Below are 23,542 nucleotides of genomic sequence, written 5' to 3' on the forward strand. Positions count from 1 at the left end.
ATTTTTTCAGGTTAAAATAATGCAGTAAAACCTCTGAATTTAAAAACTAACATTAAAAAAAACTTCTATATGTATATTATGTAAATGTGCGAATTATGTCAATTATTATTACAAGGGTTTAAATACTTATTCACAGCAGTGTGTGTGTGTGCTTACAGTACAGTGGTCGAGGCGCCATGCTCCAGCAGCAGCCTGGCGACAGCAGCGTGGCTATTCCTCACGGCGTCGTGTAGAGGAGAGTCATTCTCGTAGCCGGGTGTGTTAATCAGCGCCCCCTGCTGGAGCAGCACCTTCACCACACCCACGTGACCCAGGTTACACGCCTCATGCTGAAAGGGGAAGGGGTTAAATTCTCATCCAGATATCATACATGCTTACTTATAATGTCCATACATTCTCTTCACAAAGCAAGAATTTAATTTAAAAAAAATCATAAATACAGAAATTAACTGATGAACAAACATGATGTAGATCAACAAACGCACATGATCCATTAGTTCCTTCATGTTTAAAATAACGTGGGTTTGCCTTTCACCCTTACTGTGTGTCCTGTTAAACATTATCAGCATGACATCAGGCAGTGTGTGTGTGTGATAAGTGGATCTGAGCTCTTCTGATATTAAACTCAGATTAAACACATCATTTACACCAAATCCCCTGGAGCGAGATCCAAACTGAAATACCAGGAGCTACGCTGTTCGTTCCACCAATCACAAACCAAAAATAAATAAATAAACAAACAGCAGACAGTCGCAGGAGCCGAGCTCAAATTCAATCCAAATTCAGGGAGTAAAGTCACTAAATCAGACACTAATATAAAACTAACGATGTGTGGAGCTCCAGCGGAAAACACACACACATGGAGTGTATCGTAAATATCAGAGAGTAAAGTGAACACTTCGGTGACGTCATCAACGTGAGGGAGGGACAGGAGAGCCATGACAAAGAATAAATAAAAGAATAGGAAAATAAATGTTGAAATAAAAATAAAAAAATAAATAAAAGGTTAGGAAAATAAAAACATTAAGAAAAATGCAGAAATAAAAAGGAATAGGAAATTTATAGTATAAAGTATAAAAAATAAAAAAAGAATCAGAAAATAAGTAAAAAAATGAATAGGAAAATAAATAAAAAAACAATAAGAAAATTGATGCAGAAAAGAAATAAAATAATTAAATGATAAAAGAATTGGAAAACAAGTAAAAAATAGACAGGAACGTAAATGCAGAAATAAAAATAAAATACAAAAATAAATAAACAAAGAAAAGAATTGGCAGAATGAATAAAAAAGTCAAATAAATAAAACAATGAGAAAAATGCAGAAATAAAAAATAAGCAAATAATTTAAAAATAAAGGAAAAGAAATAAAAATAAAATAAGGAAAATAAATTAAAAAATAAAAAAACTGAGTAAATAAAAATAGAAAATAAATAGGACAAAAAATAAAATGAGAAAATAAAACAAGAAACTAAATTTAAGAAGTAAAAATAAAAGAATAGGAAACTAAATGCAGAAATAAAAAAAATTCCTATTATTTTACTTTCACTGATTTTCTTATTATGTTATTTTCCTATTCTTTTACAGATTTACTCTTTGTTCTGGCATGCCTGTGACTCCATAAGATCAGATTTCCGGACAGTAATGTTGCTGGATGACGTCTGTTGTGATTCTGATCGATTCCCATGGGATAAGTGATTCTCTGTTCTGCAGAAATCATGAAACCTACGTATTCCCATTACACTAAAAATCCCAAACCCACCACACACACCTCTTTTTAAAGGTCGTCTGCGTTTGAAATCCTGGTTTTGGTCTGATATGACAGAAAAGAACCAGCGCTTCCTGGAGTGTCCTGATTAAATCTGACATTCACTATTCTTTCAACGGGTCGTTTTACAGAATGTAAAATACAACGTCACCATGTTCAGATCAGGACTACTATCCCAGAAACACTCCAGGAATAATGACATCATCCCACCTCCTCTCAATCCATTTTAAATCATGCTGAAATGCTAATTAACTCTTTTGAGTGAGCGTTAGCTAAATAAATATTGCTATTTGACAGATATAAGATATCTGATGCATGACACAGCATGTTCACTGCCCCATTTAGCTTCCATAACAGTCACTGTTGCACCTTGTGCTCGAAAATGGGAAGCACTAATCCCGGGGTCAGTCTACACGATCATAGAGCCACAAATTCTTCCCACGTCTTGGTCAGGAGACTGACAACACCACAAGTCTGACCTCGACCAATCATCGTTCGTGTACTTGCTTGTCTTTGGGAAGGAAGGTCAATCATGGCTACAGATGGAACGTCAACTCTGACATTGTACATGATGTCAAGTTAGGCTAGAAAAAAAAAAAAAAAACTGGCATGCTATACATTTCATAAGGGTTTCATGGGGTGTCCGAGACACCACACTGCTATTATTTTATTACATCACACCACTAGGAGCTTTTGTTGATGTATTCAGGCCTGAAGCTGGAAATTTGTCAGCCATGACAAACTCGTGTTAAAATCAGGCTGAATTAGTGTAGATCCCAGAATAATAGAGGTTCCCTGGGCAGAGCCCAGTTTGCCAGCCCTGTCATTAACTGTCCTGTCCACTGCTCCTCTCCTGAGCATGCTGAAGCATGATTCCGTGCATATCTCCACCAAGCCACATCATATCAACATCAAAACCAAATCATTTGAAGCTTGGATAACACTAAAACCGTCCACCAAAATTCATCCAAATCCATTCACGACTTCTTGAGTTACATTGGGAACAAACAAGCAAAAAAAAAAAAATCCTGGATCCGCATACATATCCGGATTTGTATCAAAATCTAATCAATTGTTCCTTGGCCCATGGATCTTCTTTCCTCCAAATTTCATCTGTTCACTACTTTTTGAGTTATGTTAGGAAAAGGCAAACAATCGGAGGTGAAAACAACCTCCTCCAACAAAGTTGACAGCGGTAATAAATTTCCATCAACAAAGGCAAAGCTGACGGTGTGGCTGTCATGTACAGAACCATCTCCATTTGTACGCCATGTTTTGCATAGTGCGGACAACAGAGAAGACAACATCAGGACATTTATGCAAAAGCACACCGCTTTAAATGTTTATGAAAAGTAAAACCAGAACTTCAAAGATGTAGTAGCTAGGGGTGGGCAAAATTATCGATATGGCGATATATCGCGATACTTTGTCTTCCGATTCAATATCGATACTCAAAATTTGAATATCGATATTTTTTCAAATAATAAATCATGTTTCAGACGGGTTGTAAATCCAGTACGACTTCCGCACCTCCGCTCCGCAAGGTGTCGCTGTGCCGCTACCTCACTGCAAGGCACTCTTCGTCTTCTCTTTTTTTCCCGGTGGTTGCAGTGAGGAAAAAAAAAACAAGCAAGCATGGCTGTTAATGTAAACCTAGAGACACTGCCGAACTTTAAGGCAGATGTTTGGAGGCACTTTGGATTCCAAAGGAAAGGAGAAAAAAAAAAAAAAAACAAAACAGTGAGCTGGACAAAGAGTACGCACTTTGCAAAACCTGTTTCGCTCCAATTAGTTATTCAGGTAACACAACAAACTTGCGAACTTACTTAGCACGACACCACCCCGACATATTAGCTCAGCCGGAGCCACCGAAACCCGACCCGAAGCAAACTACACTGGACAGCGCCAAAGTCCTCCCGTCTACTTCAGTGATGTGTGACTTACTGTAACTGTGAACTTAATTTTGTCATTTAAGGCCAAAGGCAAGAAGCTGCACTTTATTTTGCATTTTCAATTTTAGTGTGTGTGAGACACTGCATTTTGAGTATTTACTCAAAGTTCAGAAGAAACGTGATTCACTGAGGTTTCAATTCAGTTTCAGTGTGTGGACACTGACCCACACTGCGCTTTGTTTCATCATTGTGCTCAGGGAGACTAAGATGCCCACTGCACTTTTCAATGTGTTCCAGACAGTGTGTTGTTCCTGCAAATATGTTGTAACTTGTGCTTGTATAGTTACAATAAAATGGCATGGATAATTAGAATTACATTGTTTTGACTCAGTTTGTCCCATGAATTATCACTATCATCTGATGTACATACAACTCGGATTTTAAGATGCATAATGCGTTTACATTTTTCAGTGAACTATGTAGAATATCGCAATATATCGCAGTATCGTATCGTGACTCAAGTATCGTGATGCATATCGTATCGTGACTCAAGTATCGTGATGCGTATCGTATCGTGAGGTCCTTGGCAATACCCACCCCTAGTAGTAGCTCATCTGGCCTGCCATCCAAACAACCACGATGACCATCAAACAGAACTGAAATGTGACAATGTGAGAGAGGAACAACCTCCACGACAAACTGTTTCCAACAGGAAAATCAACAAAGGACTAAATTTTGCTCCCCAAGAGAAGATCAACCCAAAAGATCGATCAGAACTGAATTCGCATGATAAATGAGAGAGGAGATACAATTCCAGTCAGAAGAAAATTTGTTAAATTGACCTAATGATTAATTTATTAGCAAAAATTGACAATACAATATCCAAGTTTTGTGTAGAAGGTCTAGTTCTTTCAAACAAAACAATAAGAACTGAAATCCACTGAGAACTGCGGGAGGAGACACGATTTAAGTGAAGACCTTCATGAGAAGATCTACCCAAAACATCGATCAGAACTGGAGTGGCATGAGAAATGAGAGAGGAGACATATTTCTAGTGAGAGGCCTGGAAAATGCATTAATTTGGCCTAATTACTAACTCATTAGCAAACAATTTGACAAAACAACAACCAAGTTTTGTGCGGAGTGATGAGTTCTTTCAAACAAAACAATCGGAAGAGAAATCCATGGAGAACTGACGGAGGAGATACGATTTAACTGAATTGTGGACAACGGACAACAAGCCATGGCAAAAATAAACAAAGTTGTAAACAAATTGTTTGCAATAAGAAAACAACAAAAACAAATGATCAAGATTTGTTCCCCAAGGGAAGATCACAATAATTCTAAATGACGTTCTCACGAATTCAGATCGTATGATGGAGGTGGAGCAGCTTGCTTGAAAAATGACCGAACAGAACAAAGAGAAGGTTTTCCATCACATATTTCGGGGGGGGGGTGTTCTGACCAGTGGGGTCCAGCCAGCATGGTCCTTCAGGTTGGGGTCGGCTCCCTGCTCCAGAAGCGCTTTCGTCACCTCCACGTCACCCTGCATATCACAAATTAATTCCTTTTAATTACTCATTTTCCATCTAACTTACATGTTTCCAGGTTTTCCAGGACACACATTGTACTAGGATCCCAAACTACAAGACCTACTCAAAGGAATCCAACTAAAATATGAACCCACAGACCTTAATGGCAGCGAGGTGCAGAGGCGTCTCTCCTTTATGGTTCCTCTTCATGTAGGCGGGGCTAGTCTGGCTCCTCCCAGTGGCGGGAGAGCTCCCTGGGCTTTCTTTCATGGATCTTTCAGGAACACTGGAATACGGAGAGGTGTCTGGAGATGAACCTGATCTCCTTCTCCTCCTCTGGCCTGGAGACAGTCTGGGACGCTTCGGTGTGCTCTGGGGGCTTCCACTTTCTGGTTTGGATCTTTTCAGAGAAGAAGGAGGCTGTTGTTGGATCTCGGAGACCGACATGACGTCAGGTGTCTTCTCCGTCCCGTCCTTCAGGATGCTCCTCGTCTGACTCCTTATTGGACTGAGGACTTGTTTGTCACCCTGAGGAACCTCCTTTTCCTGTTCAGAGCTACTGCTTGGACATCGGAAGGACACCCTCTTACAGCTCCTCATCTCGCTCTGGTTCACTGAATTCTCCTCATCCTCCAGTAGATCATCTTTCCCAAACCCCCACTGCTGATTCGCAGCCTCCAGCCTCTTCTTCTTTTCCTTACTCTGACTCCTAGTGCCTCGGATCGGCTTCCTAACGATGCTCTTTTGTTTCTTACGTTCTTTCTTCTTTTTCTGTTCAGTGCTTCTGCTCGTCCTGGGAGGTGTGGAGGAACCCGAATCCTGGGAGGAGGAAGTGAAGTTGAAGACGGACAGCACGCTGGAGTCAGAGCGTTTTGGCGCCGGCGGGTTCGAGTCTGCTGGGTTCTCCACTCGACAGCGCACTTTACGGCTCTTTGGACTGAACCAGATCTTGAAGTTCTTCTTCCTGGTGAGGACTCCAGGTTCCGTCGAGGGTGTTGAAGACTCAGCGGGAGCCGCTGTAAAGTACATCAATTATAAGATCATGGGTGCAAGTATAAAATTTTCAAAAACCTGAAAAAAGTCTGACGAGGTCAGATGTGCATGGCACAGCCATGCGGGGTGGGGTGGGGGTGGGGGGGTTACAAAGGGAGGTGAGCCCCCCTTAGGACTCGAAAAAATAATTTAAATTACAAGTTAAAATGGTTGTCTCTCATGCAATCTCATGCAAACATTTATAATATTAATAGTTATATGATTTGCATATTCACATCAAATGTTTAATACATTTCATCAATTCATCTGAAATAACTCTTTCAAGTACAAGGCTTGATATTTCAAAACATCTAGCAACTACTAATTTAAATGTTGAAACAACCATTTTTAATATGCTTTTGCTGTGATACCTTTTTTACAATATATACACTGGAATAGCTGTGTTGATTTGGTCGAACAACGTGCTACGTGCGTCAAACATGATATCACACATGTATAACACCGTGAAACAACGGGCTAGTCAGGACCGCTCGTCGGTGAGCGCCGTATAAATTGAATGAGGTTTGTGGCGAAGACGAGATGAAAAGATTTGTCTCGTGCAGAGACTGTACCGCGGTAACCCGGTAATACGCTGAGAGTAGAGCCAATGATTTTCCGTTTCAAAATCTGGCTTTTTCCGTTTCGGACAATGAAAAATTCCGTTTCACAATTTCAGTTCAAAATTGTTCTGTTTGGCTCCAATTTAGTAATCCTGGCTGGCATAATTTGACTTGGGTTTCAAAGTATTGCATCTCTAGACACAAATGGTCCTTTGCATGATGAAGTCATTCATGAAAAAAATATATAATAAAACAATTACACTGACAGTAAGCTGATAAACTGCATTAATAAAAAACATTAAAGTGGGATCACAGATTGAGACAACTCAAAATATTTTACTTGACATACTGATAACAGATAAATCAAGAAACTAGGATCACCGTTAACTAAAAACCCATCTCATATATAATATATGCAATATAATATTGAGAGTACTGATAAATTAATAGGGATAAATTAATATTCAGTAATACTTACTGAGCCTGTAATGACAATACTCATAACTGACCGTTTAAAAATATTACTCTATATCCATCTTTTTTAGTCCACCACAAACTCATGAAACAATGTTTCCTAACAGAACACACTCTCAGACAGACTAGAATAGTTTAACTTTGATTGTAATGACAGTCCTGAATATTCCTTACAGATCAATCATTGCGCGCTCTCAGAGTTCCTAGAAACGCTGCTCGATATCGCCATTATGATAGATTATGATAAGTTGTTTAGTGTTGATCTCCGTGAGACTGAATCTTCTGTCATTTAGATGTTTATATATGGAAAAGGAGCGCTCAACGTCCACACTTGCCACTGGCAACCATATAGCGTCCTTGGCAACCAGAGCATTCGTTTCTTTTTCGCGGTTGCCATTCTGGTTGCGACGCGGGGAGCGAATCTGTAAACAAGCAGCTCATTGGCTGGTTAGGTGTGCCACAAACCAATCACAATCACCGACAAAGCTGCCTTGACCGGAAAGGCATGTCTGCTTGGGCGTTAGCAGCAGTTTTTTTTTTTTTTTTTTATTGGAAGTTTCAAAGGTTTACAGAGCATTAAGGCAAATGTATGTCTTTTTTACAGAACCTTGTAGGAACATAGCACACATAGTACACATATCAAGAAATTATAAAACATAAGAGGAAAAAAATAAATAAAATGATAAAAAGAAAGAAAGAAAGGAAAAAAAGACACTCGAAAGAAAGTAATGGAGGGGGGGTACATTATAACAAATTGAAGCTGTCTATTATTGATATAAGTTCGTTACTCCTCTTAGTTTTTAAATATCTGACGGATTTACTGTACAAACATAACTCGTTTTTAAAGGAAGGGAAAATGGGGATTGTCTTTATGCATGGCGTTAGCAGCAGTTACGGAGAAGCCTTCTGCGGCAGTTACACTTTGACACGCGAGCAATGTTTCACTATAAAAATTCTGTAATTTCCGTCCGTTTTCCACGATTGCGGAAAATCATTGGCCCTATGAGAGTGAGACAGTGAGAGGGCCACCCCCAAAAAAATCTTAATGGATTTACACGATTTGGAAAAATGACTTTTTCAGAACCAGAAAAACCGGAGCTTCCGGCACATGCCGGAAAACTTGCACCCATGTAAGATGATGTTTATTCAAAGCTCATGAAAGGAGTCTCCAGTGTCAGTTGTAATTTTTAGTTTAACCCTTTCATGTATCATGGATTTTTAAAGATGTAAATCATCTCCAAAACCAATTCAATGCCGGTCATGTGTTTCAGCTGACGCTGTCGGCCATTTTGGATTGGCAGGAGATGGTAGCTGAATCTACACTGGTAATAAAAACATCTAAACACCCAGGGCTTGACATTAACGCTTGTCCGGGACAAGCGATCCTTTATGTCGGACAAGTTCATCGTCTCAGTTACTTGTCCAATTGGACAAGTGCCAAAATACGCCGATATTCAGGTTACATATCAAATTTATCAGTTTATTCACATGATTTCCGAAGCATCTCACTCGACATATTGTTTTGATGAATCGCCGGATGTTTCTCTCCGGAAAGAGTGATGTGCGCATGCGTAATATTCTGCTTGCGAAACCAGCCAATACCGCTTCGTGTATTTGAGCTGAAAAGTAAACGGTCGTTTACCAGACCCTCCAGGATTTCGCGATGTTGCGATTTGCAACATCAACGCAAATTCAACCAATCCCTGTGAATTCAGGGTGGTGTTGCAATTATATCCAATCACCGCAACTTTCCCGCAAACTTGACCAATCGTTGGCATCGTCTTGAGGTGACGTTGATAAACTACCTTCCGCCTTACTTCCGTGTTTCCGTTCAAGAGAAGCAGCATGTGCGAGTCAGTGTTTATATAGGCTGAAATTCTGTTACTGAAAGTGTGCTATGTTTACAGTGAAGGACTGTGTGCACTTTACATTATTTTTTACTTAATACAAGAAATTAATGGATGCCAACATTTTTGCCAAAATGGTATTTTATTTTCCATTGTTTAGGCAGCTTCAGCATCATACTGTGAGATTCTGTTCAAATTGTTTTTTTTTCTTCTATGAAGCCTGAGCCATTTATTTTATTAGTTTATAATTATTGTTTAATTTAGTCTTCAGGAGAGACTGCCTGCACACAGTACTAGTATTAATAGTTTTTTTTCTTACATGAAAGCTGAGGCATTTATATTATATTTTAAGGTAACTTCATGTTGTGCTGTGAGGTTCTATGCACTTTAACTTTTGAACCAACAGGTGCATTTGGATAGCCTGGGCCCGCCCATCCTAAGCGTGACGCAAGTCGCGTTAGCCAGGCTAGCATTTGGATAAGTAAAACCTATTTTTCTGCATTTTTGTAGTCCTGGTAATCTTTTATATTGGTAAAGTTGTTTATAGGACCATTTCTCAGTGTCTTTGTTCTTTTAATCAATAGTTTTTCAGTAATAACTTAATATTTAACATATCACTCAATTTTAATCACAAAAAGAGAAAATCGCAACAATTTCTCGCAACTTTCACTTCCTCCCGCAATGTAATCACAACAAAAACCTAAAAAACACCGCAACTTTCTTTGCAACCATTAAATACCATACAGGAGCCACACTGAACAATTAGACAACAATTATTAATCAGTGGAGGATATATATTCAAAGTTAATAATTTATAATTTTAATTTTCTGGTTTTCAATTTCTCATGAATAAATTAATGATTGATGGAGTTAAATTTTTTTCTGCAGTGAATAGATTTTTGTGTTAAAGTAATTCTGGTGAAATTAGTTTATTACAAATAGTTTGTGTTTTTTTTTTCTCAAATTTTTCTTTGGACAAGTCAACTTCACATTCGGACAAGTAAATTTCCTTTCAACTTGCCTGACAGGACAAGTGGTTTCAAAAGTTAATGTAGAGCCCTGACATCTAGATACTGTAGGTACAGTAAATGTTATAACACAAGGGATAAGTAAGTAAATCAGACACTCGGTCTTGTAATAAACACCTCCATGCTGGTGTATGTGGAATAAATGCAATAAATTTACATGGTTTAAAACCTTGACAACACCATGGCTGTATGATTAACCTTGTAGATGCTATAGCAGGACAGAGAAAAGGAGAAAATGTGCATGTAATGGGGGAAAAGAACGAGTCTCTAGCTCCTGAACGCACTCACCGTGATTAATATGCTGCCCCGTTCATCTGAGCAGAGCTACGAGCTAAAGACCACCGTGACTAATTGTATCACATAATTACAGTCATTAGTAGAGCTGAATTTCAGCCGGATATTTTCTTATATTTTTTCCCTGCATTTCATTTTGAGGCGTTAATATTCAGCAGGAAAGTTCAGGCTGAGGAGAACAAGTTCTAGTGAAACTGCTGACTCTGAAAAGTTCAGTGTTATCTTACCAGGGTGCTCAATGATGGACGGTGTGTGACAGACAGGGCGTGGCAGACAGGGCATGGCGTCTGATTTACCTGAGCACTGAGTGGGACAGAGCAAGGCCTCTAGCTGCAGGAAGAGCTGCGTGATGTTACTGATCTGCCTGTTAATGTGGACGTCTTTCACCCAGGCGGGACTGAGACACACACTGCATCCATCTCCCACACAAGGAGCTGCACACGACCTGGAGCAACACACACACACATGACTGACAGACACAGAAATACACATCACATTACATGCATTTAGCAGATGCTCTTATCCAGGGCAACATACACCATACCCTGGAGAGCAGTTGGGGGTTAGGTGCCTTGCTCAAGGACACTTCAGCCATTCCTGCTGGTCCTGGGAATCAAACCAGCAACGTTTTGACTTATATAACTAACATGAAAGGGGGTTGGCTGTAACATGGTGTGGAGTTGGTTAGAACACAGTGTAAGGTCAGTTATAAGATGTTGTGATGTAAAATAGTATGGAATCAGTTTTAACACAGTCTTTAGTCAATTTTAACACGGTGAGATGGTACCATGGTGGGTCATCAGTTGTAACAGTGTTAGGTCAGTTCTAACGTGTGGGATGTAGCATGGCGTGGAATCGGTTGTAGTATAGTGCAGGGTCAGTTGTAACACAGCACAAGATTGGTTTTAGGATGGTGTGGGGTGGAATGCAACATGGTGGGAGGTCAGTTGTAACACAGCGTGAGATCAGGTGTAACATGTTGTGGAGTGGGCTGGTGGTGGTTAAGGCATTGGGTTACTAATCAGAAGTTTCTAATTTCAAATTCCAGCATTACTGAGTGACCATGGCTGGGTCCTCAAGCAAGATTCTTAACAGCTCAGATGTATCCTCTCTCAACTTTAAGTTGCATTGGGTAAAAACATCCGGCAAATAAACAAATACAAAAACAGACAGGCAGGCAGGCAGACAGGCAGAGAGAGGGAGAGCCAGGCAGATGGACGGGCAGACAGGCAGGCAGGCAGACAGACAGACTAGCGGACAGACAGACCGATGGACCGACAGGCAGGCAGACAGACCGACCTACAGTCCTCCAGTTGAAGAAGAGAACAATATTGACACTCATGAATCCACAGGGCTTGACATTAACAGTAGCCCGATTGCCCGGGGCAACCATTCAATAGATTCGGACAACCAGACTCTCACAAATGCTTGCCTGATCAGGCAACTACCCAAATATGTCAACTTACGTGAAAAACGATGTTTATTCATTCATATTATGATGAAATTCCATCACGATTTGCGATTGTTTGACTCAGAAAGACCGCGTCCATGTTATTATGGGATGTTCAACAACTAGCGGAATTCACATTTGCACATAGATTAGGGATAAATTAGCTCATGTTTTAAGTCGTTCAAATTCTGTAAAGCTGCTTTGCGACAATGTTTATTGTTAAAAGCGCTATACAAATAAACTTGACCTGACATCGCGGGCTCGTAATGCAGTTTCCCATTGCTAATAATTATCGCATAGTGCATATTCAGTGTTCTATTGGTATGTCCTTCACTACATGACTAATTACCGCATTACTCGCACGGGGCGCTAGTGTCAATGCTTGTTGATACAGACAGTGTCTGAGAAGGTTGAATAATAAATAAAAAAATAAAATAAACATTAAAGTCACAAACTTTGGCATTATGTCTGGTTTGGAGAAATTTGGTTTTAAAATAAACAAAGACAAGGAAGAGAAGAAAAAGAAAACTCAATCAAGCTCATCAGTGGATTCAAAGAAACTGTATGAGGTGAAAAGGCAAAGAACTGTTATTCCCAGCTGGTATTCAGAGTTTCCTGGATTGAAGTTGGTCAAACCTGAGAATGAACCTAGGCCACCCAGCAAACTCTCCAAAGATGATCCCAATTAGGATGTTGAATCAGATGAGCCCAGAGCTAGTACAAGCCATTCAACTGATACTGATCATGCTGATAGGAATAATAATAATAATAATAATAATGACACTGCTGACCAAGGGAAACTGATTTGCTCCATATGCCTGAAGTACCCTGCCCTGGCTGATAGCGGCTCATCCCTAGTGAAAGGCTGTTCCACATTTAGGAAGGATTCCTTAAAGAAAAACACTGGCAGTCAGTTACACATACCAGGTACAACAACAACGATATAACTGAACCCAGAAACCAAGGGAACACAAAGAAGGATAAGAAAATCAACAAAATAAGCTTTTAAGAGGCATTAGTAGAGCATGCAAGTGAACATTGTGTTGTAAGCATATGTGTTTGTGGCATATTCAAAGGAAAAAGTATGCAATATTTGGGCAACCATTCTTCTGAGTTCGGGCAACCAGATTTCTACAAATGGTTGCCCGAATGGGCAACCATGTCTCAACGTTAACGTAGAGCCCTGGTAACCCACCTGCACAGCAGATGCTCACAGACTCCGAGACACACGGGCTCTTTCAGGATGTTTGAGCTACAGGAAACAAAGTTAAAGCTCATGAAAGAAAACATATTTCAAGAGTGTATATACAAAAACTACAATAAACTTAAACTAAAAAGTAAACTGGAAGTTAAAAGCTGAAAAGTTTCACCAGATCTTTTAACATGTGCAGAATTTGAGTCACTTTAGACACTTAGTTTAAGAAACATTGAAACTTTAGATTTCTGAAATATTTTTATCCAGTTTACATTCCAAACACTGACAAAGAATAAACATCTACTCAAGTCCAAGGTTCTGCTCTACTGGAAATATGGAAAGATATTAATTAGAAGGACAAATATTATGGAAAAAAGTGTGTGTACATTTAAAGTAGTTAATTAGATTAATATAATAATATAATAATATAATCCTCATATGAAGAGAATACACCAGATTGAGCTAATAAATATTACATTAAAATACAATTCTTAACTTATAAAAACTCAAAGATGCGATTAAAAATAAAATCTCCATTTTCATAAACTTTATCACTGAAATTACCCTGAACAGCGCTGAATTCCAAATACATCACTATAACAACATTAAGTGCCCTATACACGGTGTGGCAACGATAACGTCATACCCTATTTAGGGCATTTGTGAAGTGAACAGGGAAAAATCTGGGACTCAGCCCAGGACGAGAAAACTTACCATTTAGAACACAAAAGCAGCTTCCGGAAATGTGTCACGGCCTCTCGAGTTTTAACCCACATCCCGTTATCTGACTCTGCTTCACGATCAGAAGCCATGATGGATTAAAAAAAGTAAAAATAAAAGAGAAAACTTTATTTTGTTTTCATCTGTAAGTCAGTCAAGCTTCTTCCGGGTTTGCTGCTCCCGCCAGTATCTCAGCAGGAGAGGCGGGGTTTAGGCTCACGGATCTGATTGGTTTACACAAACGCGAGGCGCTGTTTCAGTGCGCTCAGCTGATTGGTTGAAATAAGAGCGGCCGCTCAGCAGCAGTGTCCCTGAGGGAAAGACCTGTGTCACTAATGCTAGTTAGATATAATATTAAAATAGAGATGATTTTAAAATGAAACATTCCCCGCTATTTTTACTCTTATTCAAATTAAAACACAAGTTTGGAAAAGATGGTATCTCTGTAGATAGATCATCTACTACAGAGATGATCATCATCTACTGTGGTATACAGGGATACAAACATAGAGAGTCAGACAGAAGGAGAGAGACAGGCGGACTAAAAGAGAGAAATGGCTAAAAAGACAGGCAGACAGAGAGAGACAGATAAGGAGACAGGCAAACAGAAAGAAAGACAGATAAAGAGACGGAGAGAGAGAGATAGATAGATACATAAAGAGACAGGGAGACAGACAGAGAGAGACAGATAAAGAGACAAGCAGACAGACATAGAGAGAGGAAGACACAGAGACGGACACATACAGACAAAGAGAAAGAATGGCCCAGGCACTGATGAATGGCTTCATCAGACAGGCAGAAAGATTCCTGTTCTTGGCTGCAGGAGTGGAACCCAATGTGGTCTTCTGGTGTTGCATACTGAGATGCTTTTCTGCTCACCACGGTTGTAAAGAGTGATTATATGAGTTACTATATCCTTCCTGGCAGCTCAAACCAATCTGGCCTCTGACCCCTCTTATCAACAAGGCGTTTGTTTCCACCCACTGAACTGTCGCTCATTCAATATTTTTTGTTTTTGCACCATTCTGTGTAAACTCTAGAGACTGTCGTGTGTGAAAACCCTAGATCAGCAGTTTCTGAAATGCTCAAACCAACACCCATGCCACAGTGAAAGTCACACTTTGAGATCACAATTTTTCCCATTCTGATGTTTGAAGTGAACATTAACTGAAGTGCTTGATTTGTATCTGCATGATTTGATGCATTGTGATGCTGTCAAGGGATTGGCTGATTAGAGAACTGCAAAAAAACAGCAGATGGATATATGGATGTTCTTAATAAAGTGGCCAGTGAGTGTATATCGATGTTACTAAATCAACTTATTTTGTGCTCTCAACCTCTAGATGAGAAAAGAACAACCCAAAAACTACCATGTTCATGAGAAATCAGTGGGCGGTCTGTCTGTTCTAGCGCATTTTGTAGAGGGAAAGCAAAGTCTCCGGTCATGTTGTTATCTTGGCCTTTATTAATTCTTTAAATAGTGTTGTAAATCATCTTTCTCAGAGCTTCAATGTGGTGCTCCAATGTGGTGCTTTGAACATTGATGAATTTCCCTTTGCCTTTTAGTCTTTCTTTAAGTCTCCTAACACCACTGTAGAGCTCGTCAGCATGCTAATGTGTTTGCACAAAGCTCAGTAAAATTCACAACCCAAATGTAATAAACTGTACATTCTTTGATGTCTTGGATATACTGAACGTTTCACCTTTATATCATTACATTACATTACAGTGGTGCTTGAAAGTTTGTGAACCCTTTAGAATTTTCTATATTTCTGCATAAATATGACCTAAAACATCAGATTTTCACACAAGTCCTAACAGTAGATAAAGAGAACCCAGTTAAACAAATGAGACGAAAATATTATACTTGGTCATTTATTTATTGAGGAAAATGATCCAATATTACATATCTGTGAGTGGCAAAAGTATGTGAACCTTTGCTTACAGTATCTGGTGTGACCACCCTTGTGCAGCAATAACTGCAACTAAATGTTTCTGGTAACTGTTGATCAGTCCTGCACACTGGCTTGGAGGAATTTTAGCCCATTCCTCCGTACAGAACAGCTTCAATTCTGGGATATTGGTGGGTTTCCTCACATGAACTGCTCACTTCAGGTCCTTCCACAACATTTCGATTGGATTAAGGTCAGGACTTTGACTTGGCCGATCCAAAACATTAACTTTATTCTTCTTTAATCATTCTTTGGTAAAACAACTTGTGTGCTTAGGGTTGTTGTCTTGCTGCATGACCCACCTTCTCTTGAGATTCAGTTCATGGACAGATGTCCTGACATTTTCCTTTAGAATTCGCTGGTATAATTCACAATTCATTGTTCCATCAATGATGGCAAGCCATCCTGGCCCAGATGCCGCAAAACAGGCCCAAACCATGATACTACCACCACCATGTTTCACAGCTGGGATAAGATTCTTATGCTGGAATGCAGTGTTTTCCTTTCTCCAAACATCATTTAAACCAAAAAGTTCTATTTTGGTCTCCTCCGTCCACAAAACATTTTTCCAATAGCCTTCTGGCTTGTCAACGTGATCTTTAGCAAACTGCAGATGCGCAGCAATGTTTTTTTGGAGAGCAGTGACTTTCTCCTTGCAACCCTGCCATGCACACCATTGTTGTTCAGTGTTCTCCTGATGGTGAACTCATGAACATTAACATTAGCCAATGTGAGAGAGGCCTTCAGTTGCTTAGAAGTTACCCTGGGGTCCTTTGTGACCTTGCCAACTATTACACGCCTTGCTCTTGGAGTGATCTTTGTTGGTCAACCACTCCTGGGGAGTGTAACAATGGTCTTGAATTTCCTCCATTTGTACACTATCTGTCTGACTGTGGATTAATGGAGTCCAAACTCTTTAGAGATGGTTTTGTAACCTTTTCCAGCCTGGTGAGCATCAACAACACTTTTTCTGAGGTCCTCAGTAATCTCCTTTGTTCATGCCATGATACACTTCCACAAACATGTGTTGTGAAGATCAGACTTTGATAGATTCCTGTTTTTTAATAAAACAGGGTGCCCACTCACACCTGATTGTCATCCCACTGATTGAAAACACTTGACTCTAATTTCACCTTCAAATTAACTGCTATTCCTAGAGTTTCACATACTTTTGCAGATATGTAATATTGGATCATTTTCCTCAATAAATAAATGGCCAAGTATAATATTTTTGTCTCATTTGTTTAACTGGGTTCTCTTTATCTACTTTTAGGACTTGTGTGAAAATCTGATGATGTTTTAGGTCATATTTATGCAGAAATATAGAAAATTCTAAAGGAGTTCACAAACTTTCAAGCACCACTGTATATGGCATTTAGCAGATGCTCTTATCCAAACTAACATATAAGTGCAAAAGTCAGGTACACGAAGTGCTAAACTTGTAGACAAGAAAGTTCTAGTGCCAGCTGAACAAGTGACAGAATAATGCCTAGCGTAATATTCTGTTGAAGTACCAATATTCAAACAGCCAAGGAAACAAGCCAACCATACAAATGAGCTGACAAAGTACCACTAAAAAGAGAACTCAAACAGCTAACCCCAGGCTAGACAGTACACAGCCTGTGTTGGTCTAGAGCAAAACACAGTTACACAGTGGGCAGGGAAGAATGGGATAGGTGCAGCCTTAAGAGGCGAGTCTTCAGTCTGCACTTGAAGGTGGTCAGGGAGCTGGCAGTTCTGACCTCGATGGGAAGGTCTTTTCACCAACAGGGAGCCAGGACAGACAGCAATCTTTAGTGGGCTGGGCAGGAGCGGAGAGGAGGAAGGGCCAGGTGACCAGCAGTAGTGGGGCATAGGGATCTGGCTGATGTGTAGAGTCAGATCAGTCTCTGGAGGTATGCTGGCCCTAACCCCTTGATAGCCTGGTAAGCTAGCACCAATGTCTTAAATTTTATATGAACTGTGATAGGTAGCCAGTGCAGGTCAGCAAGCAGAGGGGTGACAATGGAAGAACAAGGGTGGTTGAGGACCAGGCAAGCTGCAGCATTCTGGATGAGCTGCAGGGGTGTGATGACAGAAGCTGGAAAGCCAGCAAGGAGAGAGTTGCAGTAGTCCAAGCGGGAGAGGACCAGCATTTGGACCAGGAGCTGGGTTGTAAGAAAAGGGAGGATCCTTCAGATGTCGTAAAGGAGAAATCTACATATCTGGGTCACTGCAGCAATATTCGCTGAGGAGGAGAGTTTATCGTCAAACACCACCCCTAGGTTCTTTGCACTGGCTGAAGGTGACTGAGAGATGTCCCCCAGGGAGATGACAATATCCAGGGGTAGAGAGGATGGAGCGGGAATGTAGATTATCATTAGTAACTCCAGATAATATTACGGTTAATACACACCTCCAACGAAAGTTGTATTAGCATGCTAACTAGCTCTAAAGTGCTCACAATCAAAGTGTGTTTTTAATGTAATACATCATGTTGTGTATTGACACTCTAACTTTTCCTAATCTAGGGATGCTCTTGTACTGCAGTACTGTCACTTCAGAACTTTATTTTGTTCTACTGTACACCTGTATATGACTTGACTGACACTAAAGCTCCATGACCGCTCCTACAGCATGTTAGCTAGTGCCTATTTTGGAGAGTTACAGCCGACATATACTTCTGTGCAGAATCTACGCCGTAGGTATGGCATTGACGATCGCTCAGGCTGAAGTATATATATCTGCATGTAAGCTGTGTATCTCCTCTAGGAGACACTGTGACATGAAACACACCAGAATTTACTGATTTTACACAAAACAAAGCAAGTTCACTGTAGGAATAATAAACAGAATATAACATGGACAATATACTGATTTGAAACAAATTAAGTGGGGAAAAAGAAATGTCATGTGATAAATTATAAACCAAGTGAATTGTGACTGAATGCATTTCCAAAGTGCAGGATGAGTGGCTCCAAGCACTTCACTGTCACTCGAGTTTAAATCCACATTTCTATCAGTCACTGATTGATGGATGGACTTTATTTTTATTGAGGTGTTATGGTTCACAACACATACACTTTATCAATGTGTTTATCAGGGATTTGTTAGAAGAAATAGATCAAAAAGTGTCCGATCCTGCAGGATAAAATTGGTCTTGATAATGAACTCCAGTTGGTCTACAGCTTCACACTTTATATATTTACATTAACACAATATCGTGACAGTAGAGAATATTCCACAGAGAAGAAGGAGCAGCAGGAAATGTGGAAAATAAAATGTGATGCTACCAAGTGGACCAATCGAATCACAGGTGTTGCGGTTTGCTTTGTGGCGACGCTAGGTAATAAGAGTAAATAATAATAATAATAATTTACATTTATAGTGCGCAGGCTGCATGAATATGATCACCTGTGCATTACAGAATTAATTATAGGCAAGGCAAGTTTATTTATATAGCACATTTCATACACAGTGGCAGTTCAATGTGCTTTACAGAAGTAAAAGCAGAACAGTAAACAATAGAAAATAAAATTACATAAAATAATTGGGGAAGAAAAATAATAAGAATTAAACAATAGTAGAAATAAAATAATAAAATGAAATAAAGTTCAAAAAAGGAATCAGCCTCGAGATTAATTATTATTATGGGTTTAACTCATAAAGCGCGCGCTTCCCGTGGCTCTTCCACGAGGATCACCAAATAAAATCGTCCCGCAGACAAAATCTACGAGGATCACCAAAAATCGTCCCGCAGACAAAATCTACGAGGATCACAGTAACAAAGAATTAAAGTAAAAGTAAAATCATTAAAATCCAAGATTAAAAAGAAATTAAAATAAAGAAAGTAAAATCATTAAAATCAAAATTAAAAGAAATTATCTCATCTCATCTCATTATCTCTAGCCGCTTTATCCTTCTACAGGGTCGCAGGCAAGCTGGAGCCTATCCCAGCTGACTACGGGCGAAAGGCGGGGTACACCCTGGACAAGTCGCCAGGTCATCACAGGGCTGACACATAGACACAGACAACCATTCACACTCACATTCACACCTACGGTCAATTTAGAGCCACCAGTTAACCTAACCTGCATGTCTTTGGACTGTGGGGGAAACCGGAGCACCCGGAAGAAACCCACGCGGACACGGGGAGAACATGTAAACTCCACACAGAAAGGCCCTCGCCGGACCCGGGGTTCGAACCCAGGACCTTCTTGCTGTGAGGCGACAGCGCTAACCACTACACCACCGTGCCGCCCCTAAAAGAAATTATGTTAAAGGAAATTAATTACTTAGGTAAAAATTAATCAAGTGAAAGCATCTGAAAACAGCTTTGTCTTGAGCCTGGATTTAAAACTAACAACAGTAGGAGCATTTTTGATATCATCTGGAACTTAGTTGGTTCCAAAGCTTAGCAGCATAGCAACTAAAGGCTGCTTCACCACACTTCGTTTTGACAGCTGGTATTACTAGCAAGTTTTTCTCTTGTGATCTTAGAGACCAAGTTGGTGCATATAATTGAAACATATCCAGTAGGTAGCTGGGTCCCATCCTATTTAATGTTTTAAATAGAAGTAGTAGTGCTTTAAAGTCAATTCTATAGCTCACTGGGAGCCAGTGCAGAGACCTTAGGATTGGAGTGATATGGACTACCCTTTTTGTTCTTGTAAGAACCCTTGCTGCTGCATTTTGGATTAGTTGAAGCTCTTTGATGGTCTTTTTTGGAAGACCTGTGAAAAGGCTATTGCAGTAATCAACCCTACTGGAGATGAAAGCATGAATAAGTTTTTCTAGATCATGTTTTGACATGAGACCCCTGAGTTTAGAAATGTTTTTTAGGTGATAGAATGCAGACTTTTTTACCACTTTCATATGACTGTTGAAGTTAAGTTCGCTGTCAATAAGGACACCAAGGTTTTTGACAGTATCCTTTGCTTTAAGCCCCTTAGTTTCAAGAACAGTGGCAATCCTAAGCCTTTCCTCCTTTTTGCCAAATATAATTGCTTCAGTTTTATCTGCGTTCAGCTGAAGAAAATTGTGAGACATCCATTTGTTAATTTGGTCAATGCATCTATGAAGAGACTCAAAAGGGGCATAGTCATTAGGTGACATAGCTAAGTAAAGCTGAGTGTCATCTGCATAGCTATGGAAGTTTATTGAGTTATTCTTAATAATTTGTCCAAGTGGGAAATGTAATGCACCTGTGCATTACAGAATTAATTATAAAACATTATTATACATACAGGACACTTTTCAATGGAATAAAAATGTGTTCTATTCCCTTTTAGCGGGTTTCATTAATTTGGTTTGATAGCATGCAATATTGTAAGCATATCACTTATCCTATGTGTATTACGCCACTCTACCCAGTGGAGAATGAGCGTTGAATATGGTTTACGATATATCATGGTTGTTAAGACAATATGACGTCACACATTGGAGATGTAAAACTTCTGCGCTTGCGAGCAACTGTGACAATTTGTAAACAAACATGGCCGCTAGGTTTGCTTCATTAAATACGGAAAATTTTGAGAGAATTTTGAAAGAGAAAGATGTGTTGAACACCCGAAAGGAATGTGTATGTACAATAATAATAATAATAATAATAATAATAATATTGGCTGGCTTTTTTTCGTGGTATATCAGATATATTCCATTCAGCTACTCGTGTTCGACTCATTCAGTATCATGCTAGCTGAATGGAATATATCTGATACACCACTCAACACCAGCCAATATTTTTTAAAATAAATCTATTTATTAAAAACTAAGAATGTACAATAATATAGAAATTAAGCTAAACCTACAATAACATTATGATAAAGATAAATACAAAAAAAGATAATCAAGATTCTAATTAGATCTTGATTATAAAAGCTAACTGTAATAAATACATTTTCAACCCATTTTTAAAATCGTTCCAAGTTTTACAGTTACAAATACTACTTGGTAGTGAATTCTATAGTTTCAGGGTGGCAGCACAAAAGGCCCTGTCCCCCAGTGTCCTCTTTGTTCGCGCTCTTGGAAACTCAAGGAGTAGCTCACTATTTGAGCTTGAAGAATAGCATGATGTACCCTTTATGTTAATTAAATCATTAATATATTCAGGTGCTAGCCCGTGAATAACCTTAAACATAATTACTAGTCTCTTAAATTTAATTTGAAATTGCACTGGCAGTCAGTGAAGCTGAAACGTAAGGCATACGGCTGTGTTCTGGACATGCTACAACTTAGACAATTATGTTTGCGGCAAACTATTACAATAGTCAATTCTACTAATAACTAGCGCATGCACTAACTTCTTAGTTGATTCAGTTGATAAAAACTTTCTTATGCATCTAATGTTGTGCAAATGAAAATAAGATGCACTACAGATCTTATTGATGTCATGCTCTGCCCCGGACATCCACTCCGGAGATTATGGATCTCTCACGCCAGCACCGATCCGGATCCAGGACAAGAATTCCTTCTCCCCTGAACTTACTTCCTGGTTTTCACTGCTGCTTATTTAAAGGCCATTCTCAGACTCTGTTTTTGTGAGAATGTCTTGTTTGCTTCTCTAGCTGTTTTTGTGCCTCTCTTGCGCCTCATGGTTTTTCTCTCTAGCTATTTTATCTTGTCCGTGGTTTTTGCATTAGCGTTTTCCTGGTTCTCGTTTTTTTTTTGCACTAAGGGTTATTTCTGGTTCATGGTTTTTGTACGAAGGGTTATTTCTGGTTCATGGTTTCTTGCACTAAGGGTCTTTTTCTTGTTTATGTTTTTTTTGTGCTAGTGTTTGTCTTTGCCTGTCGTTTTTGTCAAGTTGTTTGTTCTCATTTTGCCCTGGCTATTTTTGCTATTTGTTTTTTGTCCTGTTTGTTTATCTTTTGCCACACCCTTTCTTCCCTGTATTAAATCGTCTTATTTATTGGATTACTGTTTGTGTTTTTGCATCCTAACTTCACCATACCTCCACCAGCCCTAACAGTATGTTCTGGCCAACATGGATCCAGCGGAACTCGCCCATCTGAGAACGGCCATCCAGCAGCAAGGGACTCTCCTCGGGACCATCAACAAGACCTACAACAAATTACCCAGAACCTCGCCACCCTGTCCAATGCACTCAACCTTCCCACCATGCAGATGCAGCGCTGTCAAGCCATGCCTACCCCTGCTCAGCCGTCTCCTACTTCAGCTCCTGCCACCGCCTTTCTCCACAAACTGAGACTTCCAGCACCTCAGTCTTAAAATGGAGAACCAGGTACTTGCAGATCATTTTTGTCTGTGTTCGTTGATTCTAGAACTGCAATTTCTGGCCTTCCCCACAGAACGCTCCCAGGTAGCATATACAATAATGCTCCTCACTGGCAAGACCAGAGAGTGGGGAACTGCAGTCTGGGATGCCAATGCACCCTTTTGTTCCAGTTTAAAGGATTTCTCCGAGGAGATGAGGCGAACTTTCGACTGCTCTCTGTCTGGCTGGGAGGCGGCCAGAGAGCTCATGGAGCTGCGGCAGGGGTCCCGGTCGATCTCGGATTACGCCATTGAATTCCAGATGTTGGCGGCTTCATGCAGTTGGAACAAGAACGCCCAGATCAATGTGTTCCTGCACGGCTTGTCCGACACAATCATGAATGAGTTGGTATTGCGGGAACTGCGGTCAGACCTCTCCAGCCTCATGGACCTCACCAACCGCATCAACACTCGGATCCAGCAACAGAGGAGAGAGAAGAACCGCCCCAGACTCACTTCCAGGGTCTCCGCGGATCCTTAAAAAGTCTTATTTTTAATATGTGTTTTTTAAGGTCTTAAAAAGCATTATATTTCGCTATTTTTTGAG

The 23,542-nt window shown here is 39.8% G+C and overlaps 1 protein-coding gene across 3 annotated transcripts in view; it reads right to left on the minus strand.

The window, feature by feature from the left end:
* The window catches only part of bard1 (BRCA1 associated RING domain 1), a 52,759-nt gene extending 38,783 nt beyond the window's left edge, over positions 1 to 13,976 (minus strand). Inside the window, exons 1-6 of one of the 3 annotated variants that reach the window (XM_060929006.1) lie at positions 13,784 to 13,976; positions 13,070 to 13,126; positions 10,721 to 10,893; positions 5,349 to 6,205; positions 5,123 to 5,203; positions 157 to 329 (exon numbers count right to left, since the gene is read on the minus strand). In XM_060929006.1, coding sequence (XP_060784989.1) covers positions 157 to 329; positions 5,123 to 5,203; positions 5,349 to 6,205; positions 10,721 to 10,893; positions 13,070 to 13,126; positions 13,784 to 13,881 — 1,439 coding nt within the window. In that variant the 5' untranslated portion in view covers positions 13,882 to 13,976. Of the gene's footprint in view, positions 1 to 156; positions 330 to 5,122; positions 5,204 to 5,348; positions 6,206 to 10,720; positions 10,894 to 12,665; positions 12,764 to 13,069; positions 13,127 to 13,783 lie in introns of those variants that run through there. The other 2 variants (XM_060929007.1, XM_060929009.1) reach the window with 2 other exon arrangements.
* Positions 13,977 to 23,542: the final 9,566 nt, after the last annotated feature.

This window comes from Neoarius graeffei, chromosome 9 (assembly GCF_027579695.1).
Source record: "Neoarius graeffei isolate fNeoGra1 chromosome 9, fNeoGra1.pri, whole genome shotgun sequence".
Classification (NCBI taxonomy): Eukaryota; Metazoa; Chordata; class Actinopteri; order Siluriformes; family Ariidae; genus Neoarius; species Neoarius graeffei.